The following is an 18,444-nucleotide window of genomic DNA, read 5'->3' as shown; positions in this document are numbered from 1 at the left end:
TTTAAAATTCCTGCTCTTTACAATTTGTTCTGCAGTCTTTTGTAACAGACATCACTGATGTCATCACTGATAACCAGAGGTGAGACTTCTCTACCTCTGTTGAGAGGAAGGAGTATTGTGTAAGCAGGGATTACTTTTTTGGTAGCATATCTCGTTATTTTAGGTCACTCTATGGAGTGATTCCTGAACCTGCACATAGTACTTCTGTTAGAAGGTTTCAGCTCGTGAGCTGTGTCCATATCTATTAATGCAAGACTCATATCTACTCCAAAAACTCTTTAAAATCAGCTGAAAGCATTAAAATTGTCTCAATAAATGCTGTCATCATTTGGCCTTATACCATCCTGGGGGAAAAAAGATGTTTAGAAATGTATTAAGGCATAGAGAGTGAAGCATCTGTCTGGGTAAGATTGGTGGATTTGGACAAAGTTCTTTGAAGCTTTATCCAAATGCAAAGGATAAATAGACAGGTTTTTTACAGCAGAAGTTGCAGCAGGTTAACCAGCAGAGAAATCTACATAGCCCTCGTTATGGTTTTATGAGGCTGCTGATGTTACCTTCTTCTCTCTTGCTTTTGGTTTTCCTAGCCTCCTTTTTTGCTATGTTGCAGAGACAGAGCTGAATAAACAGTTAGTGCTGACTGTCAGGGGAAGGAAGGTGGACGCACTGATTCAATATTAACCTGTTGAGGATAGCTGCAGACTTCAGAGATGGTGAGCATGAAACTCCTCAATTAGCATATTAGCAGCTTTTGGATGCATCCTCAAAATCGCAGTTCTGGCTTCTCGCTCCTTTCTCTGGCGTGTTTCTTTTACCCAGGGGAAGTGAAACATTCAGATCTGCTAGTCTCTTGGGTTACCCCCTCCCCATGGGCAATAATCAGGTGGGGAGGGAGAGTGTTAAAACTATTTCTTTCAGTCCCTCCACTCAGTACGGCAGTGTTAGTCGATAAATACTATCGGTCTTTAAAAGGAAAATTGCAGAGTAAAATGAAAGGGAATTGGCAAACTCCCTAGTGTTGTGAACAAATGGAGAAATAAAAGTTGTGTCAGAGCAGAACTCTCAGAACTCACGTCAGGGAAATAAAATTGAGCTCCTGAATTTGTTAATAAGCTGACTTCTTTTATCATTAAACTTTACTACTACTCTTTCTCAAACACACTCGTTTGAAACTGTCTGTAAGCTGTGGGTCAGCTGACTAAGCAGTGTTTTTCACCTAGGCCTAAATAAAATTGCAAGGTGAAGTTGAAGTTTCACACATCTGTGTAAAGGCCACTGTGTTGGACAAGCTAGTGCTGCTTCAGAGGCTTTAGAGCAGAGCATTTTAGAAGCACGTGCTTAGGGGTAAACTTTCAAAAAAGCTGTAAGTTCTGGAAAGTCTGAACTTCTCCTTCCTAAGAGAAGTAACTGTTCCTCTGTACCTGTTTTAAAGGAAGTAAGCCTGTCTCCCAAGGTTATTAAAAAAACCCTGTTAGCACACACATATATATACACACACATGTACACATAAATGTTCTAGGAGATGCCTGGGAAGAACATATCCCAAAGCAATTTTGATACTTATATTCTCAAGTAGGAGAGAATATGAGTATAAATATCTTATATATGGACCAAATATGTCAGTACATGAGACTTAAGACTGTAGAGGGTTTGAATTCTAATCATACTATGTGTCTGAGTCTCCTTGCTGTGTCCCTTATCATTTGAGCCTCCCAGCTAACTTTCCTGAATGTGTACTAGTGCTATTAAATATGATTGAGGGGACACTTCTAGGAAGCCATCTTCATTGTCTCAAACTTGCATTTTATTTGGAAGATTGATCAGCTGCAAACGTCCTTTCCTGTCTGGAGGTCAGATATGTTGTATATAAAGGAACACATTTTATTGGTTGGTAGAGACTTTAGCTTCCAGGAGCTGTTCTGGACAAAAGCTACCTAGGCTGAGCTGGTTTAGTGAATGTCTGGCACTAACCTATCCTGGCTTATGTTTTTTTCTGTTATCTAAATCTCATGTGAATGTTTGAAATGCTGGGGGGGAGGGGGGGGGGGGGGGAGGAGGAGGAAGAGGAGTTTCTTACAAATCGGGCTATACAGAAACTGTTGTAATGCGTTAACACTGATTATGATGAAGCAAACTTTAGGGCCCTTGGGCTGATAATCAAATAGCAGGTTTGTGAAGTGATCTTATGTTAGACTAGTTCAGGTACGTGTATACTTCTAAGTGCTATTTTAATAAGCTTTCACAAGAGGGCAGAGTAGAATTTGCTCAGGGAATTGTAGTTGTCTTGAGACACATATATCTAGAAATGAGCCAGCTTGGATTCCTTTGGTGTTACGACAGCATAGGCTGTATTATTCATGCTGGCCACCTGTATTGCATACCATCCTGGGCACTGTGTGGCTGCTCCCCAACAGAGTCCCAGGGAAAGCCACAGTCTCAAGTGTCCTCCCCCGGCAAGGGAATGCTGGAGTGTGGAGGGGGAGAGGTCTGTAAATGTGCTCCTTGCACCACCACTGTCGGTGTTTGCTTGTTGTTCATAGCTAAAACAATCACATAGCTGTTGTTAGCACAAAAACCTTGGTAGTTGCTAGCACAAGGTAATGCTGTGGCACAGATAAGTGAGATTTTTGTAGTTTGTGAACATAGTAAAAGAGATGCTGCTTGGAAGCAGCAAGGTTTCCTTGCAACATGTTGAGGTGTGGTAAAATGACCAAGAAAACTACTTGAAAAGGAAATACTGTGTATCTCTAGCTTTATGAATCTTTAAGTATGTTGGCAAATTCATTTATTACAGTTACTACAATAACAGAACCATCATCTTTTTTGAAACGCTTTAGAGTCTGTAGAGAAAGCTAGCTCCCTTCATCCCCCTTCTTTATTAGAGAACAAACTGAGTTAGTTTTTTCCTGGAGCATCTCAGAAGTATGCTTTCAATTCTTTGTTGTACCTCAGTACTGTGCATTCCAGTAGTTTAGCTAAAAGAGCTGCTTCTGATCTTTCATCACGCTTTGAAGAGTTTTCTGGCCGGTTACCCCATACAATTCAGTGCTACTTCAATTAATGCAAATTAGTTGACATTTAGCATTATAGTATTCTCTGTATGTGAAGACTTTAATCTTCTTTTTTTTTTTTTTTTTTTTCTTTCCTTCTTCAGATTGACCCCAAAGATTACACTTTTTCTGGACTTAAAGATGAAACTGTGGGTCGACTGCCTGGAAAAGTAGCAGGGCAACAATTTGTCATTCAGGACTGTGAGAACTGTAGTATCTACATATTTGACCATTCTGCTACAATCACTGTTGATGACTGTGTAAACTGCCAAATCTTTTTAGGACCAATAAAAGGCAGTGTGTTTTTCCGTGACTGCAAAGATTGTAAATGCATAGTGGCCTGTCAACAGTTTCGCACTCGGGACTGCAGGAAACTGGAGGTATTCTTGTGCTGTGCCACCCAGCCCATTATTGAGTCCTCCACAGGTATGAAGTTCGGATGTTTCCAGTACTATTATCCTGAGCTTGCTTTGCAGTTTAAAGATGCTGGACTGAGTATCTTCAATAACACATGGAGCAACATCCATGACTTTACCCCTGTGTCAGGAGAAAATAACTGGGGCCTTTTGCCTGAGAATGCTGTAGTCCAAGATTATGTTCCTCTGCCCAGCTCTGAGGAGTTGAAAGCTGTTAGAATTTCTACTGATGCTACGAGGAGCATAATACCAATAACTCGAGGGCGGAGACAGAAAAGCAGCGATGAATCATGTTTGGCCGTGTTTTTTGCTGGTGACTACACAACTGCAAATGCCAGGAAGTTAATTGATGAGGTAAGCAACCTTGCTCTGCATTCAGCTTTTTGAATTTCTAATTGAACTTTTCTCTGGACAGCCTTTGGTGCTCTCTGAAGGGAGAACACAGAGGCTCTGCTTGTCTACTAACCGTACTGATCAACTGCACTGTTTAAAACCTTAAAACAAGGTAAGAGACTGGAGCTCATCTGATCAGACAGTTGTTTTACAGCGAACATCCTGTGATTGGCACATCTATCCCCTAGTAGTTCCAGTGCACTTTTCCATCATGGCACACCAAAGCTCTGTTCTGAAGAAAATACCTAGTTGATGTGATAAACTTAGCCAAAAGTAGAGTAAGTGATTGGCAAAACTTGTGAAAGGGGTATAGTCAATTACCTTGCTAGTTTATCATCCTGACAATCACAGCTAACAAAACAGTATGTCCTGAAAGTTTTTGGAGGACTAACAGAGACTTTTTTTATAAAAAAAAAAGTTACATTGCATCCCCCTTGCCACCCAGTATTGGAATTTTTTTCTGGAAGAGGCAGTGAATGTTTGTCACAGCTGGTCAGCTGTCTTTGATTACTTAAATAGCTGGTGCTGTCTTTTTTTTTTTTTCTTTCCTGTGAGGCAGCAGCTCCTAAACTTGGCTGAGTTTGGGCTTTCCTGGGGCTAAAATCTGGGAGTGGCTGGCTGCTTTTAGCACCCCAGAGTGCCAGGGATGACAGAGCAGAGCCAGAAACCATGAGCTACGGCTTCTGAGAAGTTATATTCTTTTGCTATCTGCAAAAGCTGCTGATCCCAGTGTTGTATGATCAGCAAAATAACGGATGGAGCTCTCTCCCTTGGGTTGTTAACTGCAAGGAAAGAAAGCTATAGGGTGTTTCCATGTTCCCACTACTGCCTGGTTGGAATTTTTTGGAATTGAGTTACTAACAAGTACTTGAGTAAAGGGAGATAATGATACTTATGGGTTGTTTTTTTTCTGAAGAAGGAATAGCTGCCATAAAGAGGATGTGTTAGTAGCGCTTTAGAAGTTAGAGTTCAGAAGACAGTAAAAGGCTAGTTAGTGAGAATCTGTGGAAATATTACTGCTGTATAGATTAATGGATTCAAATTAATGTGATACAAATACAGTTGTTCCTCTCCACATGCTTTTAGAGTTGTATTAGATTTGAAGTAAAAAGCTGTGTGTATTCTAAGGTTTGTAATTATTTTTCCAAAATGGAAAAATTCAGCAGTGGATAGATGAGAGTTTCAACTAATGCTTGACTGAACTATTGCAGACTAATGAGAACTGCTTGACTCCAGATGCTGAATGCTTTTAAATCCCATTAGTTTCAGCTTGTGAGGGATTGTGGGGAAAAAAACCACAACCCTGGGCTGTAATATAAAATAAAAACATTCACATTTACTCCTCTAGGTGCACTAGGGCAGAGGAGAAAGTCTGGATGAATGGAATAAAAATAAACAGAAATGTAGAAAGAGCAAATGGTCTTTGAAAAGAGCAAAAAGGGTCACTTTGCTCTGTGGCTTAATGTGTATGGGGAAAATGGGTCTATTCCAGTGTAACCTGGATACTCAAGCTGAATTCTTGCCTTAGAAGCATTTCTAACATGAACTCTTTCTCTGTTAACAGATGACTGGTAAAGGCTTTCAGCTGGTACAGACTAAAGAAGTCTCAATGAAGGCAGAGGATGCTCATAGAGTTTTCCAGCAGAGCGCATCAGAATTCATTCCACTGCTTGAAAAAGGTGAGTTTATGTTGTTTTCTTTCTCTTGATATAGAAATCTGGTTGTCATTAGAGAATTCTGGAGAAGAAAGGGGAACGAAGGAGAAATTTGTGTTCCAAGGCCATAGTGTAAAGCCAGTTGAGATGAGTTTTGGAAGCCTCAGCGAGGCCCTAAACAGCCAAAACTCCTAAAGGCATCAGAAGAGAGCTATTCCACATGTATTTTGTGGTTCTGCCCCCCCTCTAGTGGTCCAGCTACATAGTCCAGGACCAGTGGCAGATGCAGATCTGTCTGTGGTGGTCAGAAGAAGCTTCTGCTTTTAGACTGTTTCGAACTTATCACCACTGCTGCTCAACCACCTCGATGTTCAGTGTTTGTGTATACATATTTAAGCAAATCGGTATAGATCTGTATAAAGCAGGCAAGTGTTAATTTCTTGTTTGTCACTGGTGTACTGTCAGAGTATTTCAAAAGCCTTTTTATTGATCTGACTAATTGGTTTTTGTCTCTTCCTGAAGAAGTACTGACATCTTGCCATCTGTTACATGCTAAAGCTCAATACATGCTCCCAAACTTAGTAGCAACATGCGGGTTTTTTTAGAGTAAGATAAGAGGTCTGTGGTGCTCATGGCAAGAATAGGATAAGAGTTATTGTACTTATCAGACAGGAGTCTAGCTTAAGGGTTAATTTGAGCCCATGTGGGAAGAAATAGCGTGTTCAGAACGAAACCAGAGAAAGGGGATCTGCAAAGAGTGGGTGAGAACAGGTTTAAAAATCAGGCAGTTTGCTATATTAGGACTGAGGCAAAAATGCCTGAATGACTCAGTCCTACTCCAGATGTCTGTGAAATGGCTCACTATTTGAGCAATATAGTCTGACTCACTTCCATGATGCCCTGCACTCCTTAGAATTTTGGTGTCATTGCTGCCTTTCCAGAAGTAAACCTGGAATCCTGCCAGGATCTCTGCAAAAATGATCATGGAATTCCAGATAATTTATTCTTTGGTAACACTGTACTTTGAAGATATGGTTAAGTGTTTTTAATTCTTTATCCTGCATGAATCTGGCAGCTCAAGTGAAAAACATAAAATGCTTCTTGCAAGCTTCACAATTCCCTATGGGTTGAGAGATCTACTGTTTCAATGCCAAGCTTAAAAGTAGTATTGATTCTAGATGAAACTGTCTTCTAGGTCCAGTGGTTGCTTTGGAGTTCGATGGAGATGGTGCTGTGGAAGGATGTCAAAGCATTATAAATGATGTTTTTAGTGGGACCAAGGTAAGTTGATGCATTGCTTTTATTGGCAGAAAATTTTACAGAGTGTCTAGGATGTTTCATGGTCAAGCTGTAGTGTTGATGTACTGCACCATCTTTTTAGGTTTCTGAATAGTGAAATCTGAATATCCTATTTTTTTGTTGTTGTTTTGTTTGTTATTTTTGTACTCTAAACTCAAGTTGCTTGTCAGAGAAGAAAAATTGCCCCAGGAAAGAGTACTAAATCCCCATTTCCATTGAAGAATAGAAGATTTCCACTTGAAACTGTTATTTCACGTAATAGTAAAAACAAGTTCAGTAAATATAGTGGAGGAAAGCTCTGCTCCAAGTCTTATACTGGAGTCTGCTTTGTGATGTCCTAGCCTATTAAAGCCCAATAAAGATAATATGATGGGATTTTTTTCATGGTTTACTTTTGTAAAAGTGTAGGGTATTGCAGAATGCCTTCCTTCAAAGGCATTTTTCTTTTTTCTTCTTTTTTCTTGTTTCACTAACTTCTTTACACCACACCTCTTCTTTGCTTGCTGTCTCCATTCCTCTGAATGGCATTGGTTTTGACAGAGTTTCTGTAAACAATTAGAGCACCCTGATAACAAAGTGACAAACCCTTCCCTTTCAAGTAGCTGTTCAAAGAACACTAGAATGTCTTTGAGACATAGTGTCCATACAGGTCCTTGCTGTCTTTCCTTTCTAAAGAGTTGCTCGGAACTATATTGCCCAGTTTGTGGAAAACAGTTGCCTTGTAATAAGTCATCTCAAAGGCAGCCAATGTTTGCTTTTTTCGCATTTGCTATTTCACCGGCAAAAACCTGACGTGTAGTAGGCCTTAATTCGGTGCTCTGAGTCTGCAGAAAACTAGAACTGGGCAGTGTTGTGATATTACTGATTATTCTTGTATCTCAAAAGTCATCACTGCAGATTTTACCATAAAACTGGGCTCTTTAAGCAGGAGCTTCCAGTGGCTTTTTTTAGTGTGGTTAACATTTTTTGTTTTCATACAGAACAAAGCTGATACGCATAGGTAATTAACTGGTTCATCTAGAACTTTTTCTCTATTCAGAGACTGAAGTGATATTAATTAGTAGAACAAATAAAACTTTGTATTTTCCTCTCTAAAATGACTGGTATCTGTTGTTATAACACTGAATGGCCTAATCTGCAATGCATCCAGAAACTTGCGACTGTGTGCTTCATGCTTTGAAGTAAACATTGTTCTTGGAGGTGATCTGTAGAGTTTGGATTCAGTTCCAAACATGAAATTATTTACTGCATCCGGATTTAAAACCTCTGTTTACAGCCTGTTTCCATAGGAAAATCCACCTTGCTTATTAAACACTTTCTGCACGGAATTAAGAAGCAGAATCTTGGGTTTCCTGAGAAACATATATCTTTATTTAGACTAAATGTAACTCCAAAACTTCTGATAAACACAAGGCTTGGGTGTGTATGCCTAGATAACTGAATATCATGAATATACTTTTATTTTTAAAAAATGTATTTCTTTCTTGGGACATAATTTAGAAGCAATTTCAGGAGTATAACAAACTTCAGATTTATTACTACCAGAAGGTTCAGGAATGCTCTATTAAATAGTTTCACCTCATTGCTGACTGCCCTTATCATGCTTGAGAGTTGTTATAGTGCTCAAAGAATTACAGGTATCCTTGATCGAGAAACAATGGCAGAAGCACTTAGGAAGACATGTATCCTGTAAGACTTTGCAGGAGATTAATCTGCTTTTCAGCAGGTGGCTACATTTGCATTTGAAAACCACAGTTAAAAATTTTTCATCTGTTAATAACCTTCATTTCACCAGGTTTTTGTTTCTGAAATAAATGTGATAACTCTAGATACTCTAATAACAGTAGAAAAGTTCTTCAGCAGTAGCACCACCATAGTTTTTTGAGCTGTTTGGTAGAAACGATGTGTTACAAGGAGAGCTCTATGCTGTGCACTTAAGCAGACTGCCTGTTTGTGTGGACTAGGTAGGTCTGCACTCTTTACTTCTGACATTCTTTATGATGTGACTTTTTTGGCGTGCTTTCTAGTGGTGTTCCTCCATCTCATCACTTATACATACAATTTACATTTTGCAGGTTATTTTAATATTCTGGTAGGGAAGGATGGTGAAAGAAGTTATTTAATTGTTGTGACCATGGTACTAGTCGCTGTCATGCTAAACAACTGCCAGATAATTAGTAGATGTTTTCAAGCCCCTTCAAACAGGAGTCTACCATGTGTCCAAGCAACAGTCTAGGAAACTACTTGCTTTGTGATGACACTTTTTTAAATCAGAAATTTACTGGACAACAGGACATTCATTTTAAAACACAGTTTAATTAAAACAATTCAAGGAACTGTCATAGTTTACACTGACATGGTATTCTAAGCTGAAGCAGAAAAGTGGTGACTGTAGGAGCATAGTCATCTGGAATAACCCATTCCTACAGCCCTGGTGCACTTCAATTGGCTCAGTTGGCTGTGCTGACACTGATATGCTGAGACAGTGATGATTTCCTCCTGAGGTATAGAAAACAGAAGATAGTAAGAACTTGAATTTTTGATTGAGGCTATCACTTGCATGTTCAGATTGATGAACTGTTGCACTGAACTATTTGAGCATTGCCTAAGGCATTTGTAGTTGAATTGCTGAAAGCTTTCAAAGATGACTGTCCTAGAGCTTGGACTTTCACATGCAATGATCAATTTTACAAAATGCAAATATAATTGAAGTTGTTTAAAAAAAAAAATCTGATGAAGAAGCAACTACATTTTTTGAGGGGAATATAGTGCAAGTGAGTCTTTCTTATAAACCCTGCCTTTCTGTTAAAGGAAATCTTAATGGCAGTCTGAAATTTTTGTGTGTTTTTCCGCTCCACTCCTGGACAGTTTGACTTTACCAAGCAAAATGCATCTAAATGGACACTAGCTGAAGCTGTGACCCCTGAATGATGGAGCGCAAAACTTTTAGTTCCCATCAGTGGAAGGCTAGGGTTACTGCAGCTAGGATGTCTGCTTGGAACAGGTGACCGTAACAAAGGGTGTATCAAGGCAGAGAGAATTCTAAGACTACTCTGTGATGCAGTGAAAACCAGCAGAGTTGTGCCTCTCATGAAATCCCAAAATAAAAATAACCATTACTGGCTCTGAATGAGCAAAGATTACTTGAACTTCTTTATTACTGATGCATAACTATTTTCTTGTTTAATAAAACAGGTTTTTGTATCAGAGAGCAAGGCATCAGCGTCTCAAGATGTGGACAATTTCTACAACTTTGCTGACATGCAGATGGGAATGTGAGATTTAACACGAAGGTGTTCACATACGGTTTGTCTCAGAACTTGGATGTCACTTAGCTTGAATATTGCATTAGTATCTGATAAGTTTTGTCATTTGGTTTTGTATTTCTCATATATCCCTTTTATAAAGCTATTGGTGGTTTTAATACCATATTACCTGAACTGGAGTAAATGGCATAGCTTCCCATGTGCGTTGTGTTTGAAACTTTCAACTCGAAAAACAATGGAGGTTTTCTACTAACTTTTCACAGTGATTTCTAAACTTCTGTTCACACTTGAATATTTCTTGTCAACACCTAATGGTAATATATATTTGAAAAGTGCGATGTTGATCCAAATGTGATGCAGTACTAATTTTTAACTTGGACACATTGTTTAGAAAGTGTGTGTATGTGGAACTCGCTGTTCAGAACTTTCCCACATGCAAATTTGTCTTCGCTGGGGGCCAGGGAGGAAGCTGTAGCCGTTGACTTTTTCTGAAAACCTAGTCTGAAATGAATTCTCCTTACACCATGCTTTCAGAAGCAGTGCGTGACTTAAAATGTACATCTGGCTTACTCTGCTTCAGCATATTTTTTGAATAAAGTTGTTTGCAACAGCATTTATGATGAAAGTTGTCATAACAGCATTCTGGTAAGTGAGCACTTGCCAGGCTCTTCAGCTTTGAGGTGAACTCTGAGCATGAGTGCTCTGCTGGAGATCCTCTGAGGTTCACTCAAGGTCTCTGGCGATACAGCTGCCTCTGATACTCCTAAGTCACATATGGGATATACATGAGGCTCCCTTGGATTCGGAGCAGTAAGTCGCTGGCATTGTTGTTCTTTGCTAGAAAGGACATATAGCAATCAGGTGTCAAAGAAGGGCTCTGATGGTGTTAAAAAACCCTCTTCCTCGCTAGACCTCAGGAGAAGGGTTTTACACTCAGTAGTAGTACTGAAAATTTGGCTGTGAAGTACTATACGCTACTGTAGGGTTTATTTTGGGTTAATTCTAAAAACAGACTGAGGAAGTGCTACTAGCATTTTGGAAGATGCATTTGAATAGTGATCAGCAAGGATGCTTATTGCTATATAGTGCATATTAGAATGCAAATCTATATGGATATTAAATACATGATTGATTTATTTTTGCATATTACATCATTACTGATTTTTTTACATGAACTTAAAGCTTATGTCCAGGTTTACAAGCCTTCTCTAATACTTGAACAGATTGTGCATGCAGATGCACAAAACCAAATTTATTAATTAAAACTGTGGCTTGCCAGTTTATGTAGCCTTTACAATCCATTGAACAGACTGGGGCTGTGTTGAGGTGCTAAAGCAATAATTTTGTCATTATAGTCATCAGTCAAAAGGGAAGATCTTGTGCATCTTAGCTGAAAATGAGTCTCGACTCATCAGTTTCGCAGCTCTGGAGCTCCAACAGTGGGTGGCTAAAAACACATCTCTTTCTAAGTTTTTAGAATTAGCATATGAAAGAATCAGTTCTCTTGAAATTCATAATTCTGTCATGTCCAAGAGATGTTCTGAGCTGTTACTTTGTTGCTACTAGGCAAATGCTTGCCCTGAGTTTAAACTATGTACCTAGAATATGCCCTTAGGACTTCTTGCTAAAGTTATGCATAGATTAAATATGGAAGAGTGTCTCCTGAAGTCACTAAACCACTGGTGTACTGAAGGTAAGAAAAACGTCACTCCTGTGAAATGTTTTTATTTGACAAAGTGAAATAAAATAAAACTGCCACCAGAATCTGACTGGTAGTGGAAATTACCACTTATTTGCACTTAGCCAGCCAGGATTTTTTTTGTATGTGTGAGGCAAGGCTGTGAAAACACCAAAAAGGCTTAGATTGATCAAAGTACTAGTGCAACTCATTGATGAATATTTGCAGGATTTATTCTAGACATGTACAGTAAATGTATCTTTCTGGTATGGACAGTGCATTAAAATCGTGTAATGTACTTCAGAATTGTCATTGTGTAATTTATCTAAGCAGTGCATATATTGGACCATCTTGGTCTTCAAACTTTTATGTGTAATATTTCCAAACTTATAGGCTGACACATGATTATATGTATGTCTATAGTTTATTTTTTGTATCATCAACATACTCTGGAAACGAAGTGCTAAATTGATTTTTGTGACTACTTTTGCTGGAGGACAGGATGATTAATTGAAAATTAATCTAGGCGTGAAACAGAGGAAAAACTTTTCTACATGCCAGGAAAGAGCAGAGTGTTGCTTTTTTTTTTTTTTTTTTACATTGATAGCCTGCTTACCAACAAAGAGTTTTAATAATAAAAACCTGAATAATGAAGGAGTTTCTCAAGCCAATTATTTAACTTTTTTGACTTCAATTTCTTGCTAACAGATGTTAAGAACACTTCTAGCCTAAGCATTGGTACGCGTTACAGAATGGTACATGCTTCGTGTAGTCTTTGTATGTTTGTTGTATAGCTTTTTATGTAATTTGTATTGCACTGTGAATGTGATTGATAATAAACATTGAAAAATTAAACTGGATTCTGGAAGACTTTTTAAAATCATGAAATATTGCAAAGCATAATTACATTCTAAAGTATAAAAGTTGAATTTCATGTTTAAACAGGGACTTTAAGTAGATATTCACAGCTAATTGAAAATAAGTTTTAAATCTGCAGTCATCCGTGCTCCAGAAAAGGTGAATTTTTGACAGCAGGGATTTTTCCCCAGAGTCACTGCAGATATGATTAACTTTACACAGTAGTCTTCCTAGTAAAATATGGCAGAAGGTATTCACATATCAATCTGTAGAGATACAGGTACAGAGATTCCTTGATGGAGACTGTTAAAGCACTTCTCCCTAATTTGTGTGTGCATCTGGCTGTTTCCTTTTGTTTTGTTTTTTAACTTGTTAAAGTTTTGTGCTTTTTAACTGTGCTTACCTCACTGGGTACTAGATGCATGCTACTGATGTGCTCACTGCAAAAATAGATTGTGGTGGTTATACTAGTTCAGTTAGAAAGCAGTTCCTTTGTATATGCCATCTAACATCTGAAAATCGGTAAACAGATAATAAATTCCCAAACTCGGCTTTAAACTGGTCAGAAACGAGTCTTCCATCTAGGGATGGTGTAGGGTAACTCTCATGACATGTAAATGTTTGCTAAGAACATGACAGACTGTATCAATATAATTTTCTTTGGAATATTTTGAGTAAAATGGTGAAACTTTAAAGAAATTAAGCTTTCAGTTTACACTTAATTATTTATTGTGCAATTATTATTAAATTATTGTGCAAATTACAGTTTAAAAAAAAAATCTTGTACCCCAGTTGGATCTGAGTTGCCTAGTAATCATTTTGATGTAGTATCTAAGTCATAGCGAAGCTGTCCTTAGGTATTTTTAGAATTTTTACCAATCATATCCTCAAATATGAACATGCAGAAGCTTTGTGTCTGTGGCCCAATTGCTAGGAAGTTACCCACTTTGTTGTATCAAATACATGCATTTTATACATGATTATTAAAGTCATCCACATACTAGGCTGCACTTACATAACTGGGACAGATTTATTTTTTTAATTCCAAAAAGCAGCCTGAAACTTTTAATGACAAAATATGTGCTTCAGTCATTCTAATAGGGACAAAAAAAGGAGTTTTACTGACTGAAGCATGAGTGAGAACTCTGTAGCTGAATATCTTCTCCTAAATACTGGCTTCTAAGTGTTTAGGCTTTATTCATACAGCATTCAGCTTTCTGTGCATATTTAAATTAGCATTACTGATAATATCGTATAGAAGGTGTCAATTCCCCAGGCTTTTTTACTAAAGATTTAATAGAACCTTGTGTGAAATTGATCTTTTAAGACCTTGTAGCCGCCCAGGTACCTACCTGAGTAGTTCCAAAACTCTAGGATTTTTGCTCTCAAGTTCCTTGTTGACTCCTTTGGACCTTTGTGCCATTTCTTTTTTGAATTAATGTGAGTAAGCCTTCTGAATCCATAAGGGTGACAGGTCTTTGGAGGTCTGCAGGAGCAGTTCTTCCAAGGCATGTTTAAACCTGATCTAAACCACGTAAATTCTACTCAAACAGTATTAAAAGCTATGAATAAGTGCCGATTGTAGGTATTGTCTCTAGCATGCATGGACTTGAGTGGGATGGTGCAAGTGGGCTGTAGCACTTCATTGTGTGCTGTAGTACTGCATTATTGCTGCAGCATGTGTTGGAAGGCAGCTTTGTGGTGGTCCACCCCGTTCCCTGGACACTGCAGAGCTCACACTATAAGCTATAGCAATTTGCTGAGGGTAACAATTTCTGAAAAATAATAACTTGCTGTATTGCCGGCCTGGAAGTTTTCCTTGAAGCTCTCTAGTCTGACTTCTGTCTCTCAACGCAACCGTCTACGTATGGGAAAATTTTACAAGCATCAAGCCTGGTAAAAGCAGGATGTATAGGAGGCTTCACTGAGTGTTTGGGAGTCAAGATGTGTTAACAGACCAGACATTAATATCTTGGTGTCCAGTTTGATAGAAGAACGCTTTTTACTGCTTTCATCTCTTCAGAATGCCTGGTTGCCATAAGACTGTTGCTGGTAACGTTTGCGGTCATGCAGTCTTCCTGATGCATATGTAGTCATCACTGGTTCTGAGTGAGAGAGAAGAAAAGCAGGGGGAAGTGAGAGAAGCTTTTAAAAAAGCTCTACAGTTTTCTGAGTACACAAAGAAAAATGTGCAACCGCTCATTCCTTTATATTTTTTTTATGCATCTAGGATAATCCCCAGGTATGTATTGTACAATTTCACGGCTAGAGTATCTGAGTATCTTCCCAGAATATATTCAGCAATGTGACCAGCATCTGTCAAGTACAAGTCATCCTCTTTCCAGTTGCACAAGGATTTAAAATTGCCAGTGTTGTCAAGGGTCTAGAGATCTTCCAAATACATATGGATTTCCCTCGCATCCTTCTATTAAAATGGCTATAGAAAGTTTGTCCTTAAAAGCATCAGATAAAGTTAATAGGTAGGGAATTACAGTGAGGTTAAGAGGCTCTTGAACACCGATTAAATGAGTGTGTGTTTGATGTTCGCAAGCTGCAAAGGCTAAAAGCAACATGCTGTTACAGATTCTACCCAAATGAGGCTAAATTTAAGGCTAGGCACCTCTGCAGCACTGGGAGCTAAAAGGACTCTGTCTGGATGACAGTGGTACATATCTCTGCTTTTCTGTTTTCATTTTATCACAAGTATTGTGGTGATGAAGTCCCAGTTCATAGAGTCATGTGAGAGTCTCCACTTCCATTTTTAGGTACCTTTTGTCCTTGTGGTAGTGAAGAAAACTTGAAAAGCCTTTAAACTCAATGTCTCAAAAATAAAAAAAAATCGAAACAAACTTTTGAAGGGGTGGGGGAGGGTGGAGTGACCGTTGACTTGTGATTTCTGAGCACTGAAGGGAGCAGCAGACTTACTTCCCCCTACTTACTGGATGCTGACTGCTGTAGGGGAGATTTCCCCCCAACTGCACATACGGCAGCGTGGAGGCAGATAACTTTCAACTCTTTTAGGCAAGATACACAATTTGTTTCCCCACTAATACAAGTGTAAGATGCATTCTTTCATTCTTTTTTATTAGGTAGGTACTTGCATGCGTTTAAGGTACAGAGCGGTAATACTGATAGGTTTTGAAAGCTGCTGGCAGTCCTCTCCGTTCTGTGTTACTGTCTTAGAAGGAGAAAGATAAATCGAAGATCTCCCTAAGCACAAAACTTTGAACTTGTCAGATCCTGGGAAGTGAAGCTGGCACATTTTGCTCTAAAGAGTAAATGTTTCATGATTGTGGAAGTACTATTTTTTTTTTTTTTTTTTTTCCTGTCTGAATGTGCTGATCGTTTTATGAGGGGAGACCTTCCCCCCCTTTTCTGAAGTTCCTCCATAAAAACCACTTCAGGGGCTTTTTTTTAAAGGGTTCTGGAGATTAAATGGAAGGGCTGTGCTATGACCTGAGGGCATCTTTTGATAGCTGCCCCAACAGGTGCTAAAGGATTGGATTCAGTGTTAGAGGTAAAGACAATCTTTTGAAGCTCTGAATGCTTTTTGCTTCTATTTCTAATAGTATCAGAAACATTTTTAGTCACGAGAGGGTTTAAAAAGACAGCTAGCCATCCCTAGATGAGATTCTGCTTTGCATTTTTTCCACAGAAGAATAAAAGTTACTCCACAGCGATAATTAGCTCTCTTGTTTGCAGGTGGATGTTTGTGCTTCATGATAACACTTCAATAATTTTCCTCATTGTGAAAGGAAAATCAGGGAGTTGAGCTTTTATGTCTCTTGCCAGTAGCTGCCAATGTTTGCTCTGGCTTCAGGAATGTTGTATCAAGGTTTCATCAATGGCATCTGATCTACCAATGAAGCAAATTTTACACAGCCTCTGCACATTTCAGAGGAAGGTGTTATACTGGGCTTTGGTGTCTATTTCTTTTATCAGATTCAACTAGAATTACTGCCGATGGAGGCTTCTACGTGCAGGCTGGGAATGCTGCGGAGACTTGGAGGTAAGGGATATGAATTAACCTCCTGGGCCTTTCCAGTTTTTATTTCCCTCCACTACTCCTCCATGACACTATGGCGTGTTTGTGGTCTTTTACTTCTCTGGCATCTAATCAGAGAGAGCAGATGTTTGTAGAAGAAAATGCTTTCCTGTTGAAATTCACCAAAATACTTCTAGGTATTTCAATTAGAGATGCTTCTTTTGTGGCTCTAGTCCATGTTAAACTCTGTGTGACCCTGCTCCTCAGATGTTAAACGTTACTTGAGTGTAACTTTCTTGATACCCTGATATACTATGGGCAGCCATTGTATGGCTGAATAATGACTCCATTCAGCTTTGGTATACATGTATACATTATTTTATCCTGACCGTATCTCTTATACTTCTAGTTTCCAGAGCATTCCTCCCTTGGGAAGACTTCATGTTTGTGCTATATTTTATCAACATGTTAACATCTGGCTTTGTAAATTCTTTATATTCTCTAGGTGCATAAGAGCATCTGTAGTTCATCCTTTCTCAAGAAAATGTGAAAACTGTTGCACGTGTCTTTAAAAAGAACAACAGTCTACAACCTGCTCCCTATTTATTCATCTTGCTTGGTGTTCCTATAGAAGTGCATGGCAAATGTAAATGCAATTCTGTGTAAATTCCTATCAAAGGGTAAGATAATTTGCTAAAAGTTACACAGGATGAGATAACAAATTTATTTGCATATAAAAGCATTTATTGAAATTAGTAGCCTCACCACTTTCTGCCATGGGTTTCCTGTGTCACCCATCATTTGGCCCTGAGCCCACCATGTACAGCTGTGGATTTACTAGAGGTAGAACTAGAGGGCTGGCTGTTGTCTCCTCCTGACATGTGACAGCCAGTGCAGGGGGGTGTGTGCGATTCTAGGCATGGGAAATGAAGATAGCTGCGCAACACCTTTCCTGGGCTGGGCTGCATCTGCTCCTGATGAAGTCATGCATACATAAAATAATCTGGCAGGAAACTTCTCATAGGAATGTTTCCTTCACTGATGGGAATATACATTCTTCGTTGTCCTTCAGAATGATGGATACTTTAAACTCTGTATTACATTCTACTAAGCTGTAGACACAAAAAAATAGAAATTGTTTTAAAATCCAAATGAAGATATTGGTACTTGAAAATGGTTTCTGTTCAGTTTAACTCCTTTGGACTTTAAATTCCCTTCATGACTAGAAAACAGGTCTCCTTCTGTAGTGCATGGCCTTGTTTTTATCAATCTGAATTTTCTTCATTTTGGACTTCAAATCTTTTATTAAAAATCAGTGTTGCCTGCCCTGTTGCCTGGACCACCTGGTTTGATACAGAGGATTCCACAAGTGTGGTGGGGGAATATTCTTGGTATTTCACTTGATGTTGTGGTTTTCTGAAGCTGTTCAGAGGGTTTTCCTGGCAAGTATGTATTAATGAACAGAAGGCAAATGAGGTGGTCACTGGTGCATGAAGGAAGTCATATGTGTCAGCGTTGCTGTTTGGTTGTGGTCTAACTGCATTTGTAGAAAGCTACATTTTCATATTACACACAGGAATATTAACCAGTTATTCAAAAGAAAAAAAAAAAATTTTTTTTTTTTTTTCAGCAGGTAGTAGACTCATGGAAGTCCTTGCCAGCAGTGATTTACAGTCAGAAGCCTACACGGATTCAGTGACAGCTGACTTGGACAAGTACTTGGAGAAGTGATCTGTTGAGGGGTACTAAACAGACATGCCACATCCTGCTTGGGAAATCCAAGCAAGAAGTAGTTGGAGACTTGCAGAGTACTTGGGGGATGTATCTTACTGTGGATGCCCACT

At 38.8% G+C, this 18,444-nt stretch overlaps 1 protein-coding gene across 3 annotated transcripts in view; it reads left to right on the top strand.

Annotated features, from left to right (window-relative positions):
- The window catches only part of RP2 (RP2 activator of ARL3 GTPase), a 35,218-nt gene extending 22,612 nt beyond the window's left edge, over positions 1 to 12,606 (top strand). For 2 of the 3 annotated variants that reach the window (XM_074908136.1, XM_074908127.1), the window contains exons 2-6: positions 611 to 713; positions 3,155 to 3,820; positions 5,424 to 5,538; positions 6,710 to 6,795; positions 10,009 to 12,606. In XM_074908136.1, coding sequence (XP_074764237.1) covers positions 711 to 713; positions 3,155 to 3,820; positions 5,424 to 5,538; positions 6,710 to 6,795; positions 10,009 to 10,092 — 954 coding nt within the window. In that variant the 5' untranslated portion in view covers positions 611 to 710 and the 3' untranslated portion in view covers positions 10,093 to 12,606. The remainder of the gene's footprint in view (positions 1 to 610; positions 714 to 3,154; positions 3,821 to 5,423; positions 5,539 to 6,709; positions 6,796 to 10,008) is intronic. The other variant, XM_074908119.1, reaches the window with a different exon arrangement.
- Positions 12,607 to 18,444: the final 5,838 nt, after the last annotated feature.

This window comes from Athene noctua, chromosome 1 (genome assembly GCF_965140245.1).
Source record: "Athene noctua chromosome 1, bAthNoc1.hap1.1, whole genome shotgun sequence".
In the NCBI taxonomy this organism is placed as follows: Eukaryota; Metazoa; Chordata; class Aves; order Strigiformes; family Strigidae; genus Athene; species Athene noctua.
This window is presented reverse-complemented; position numbering and strand designations above follow the sequence as displayed.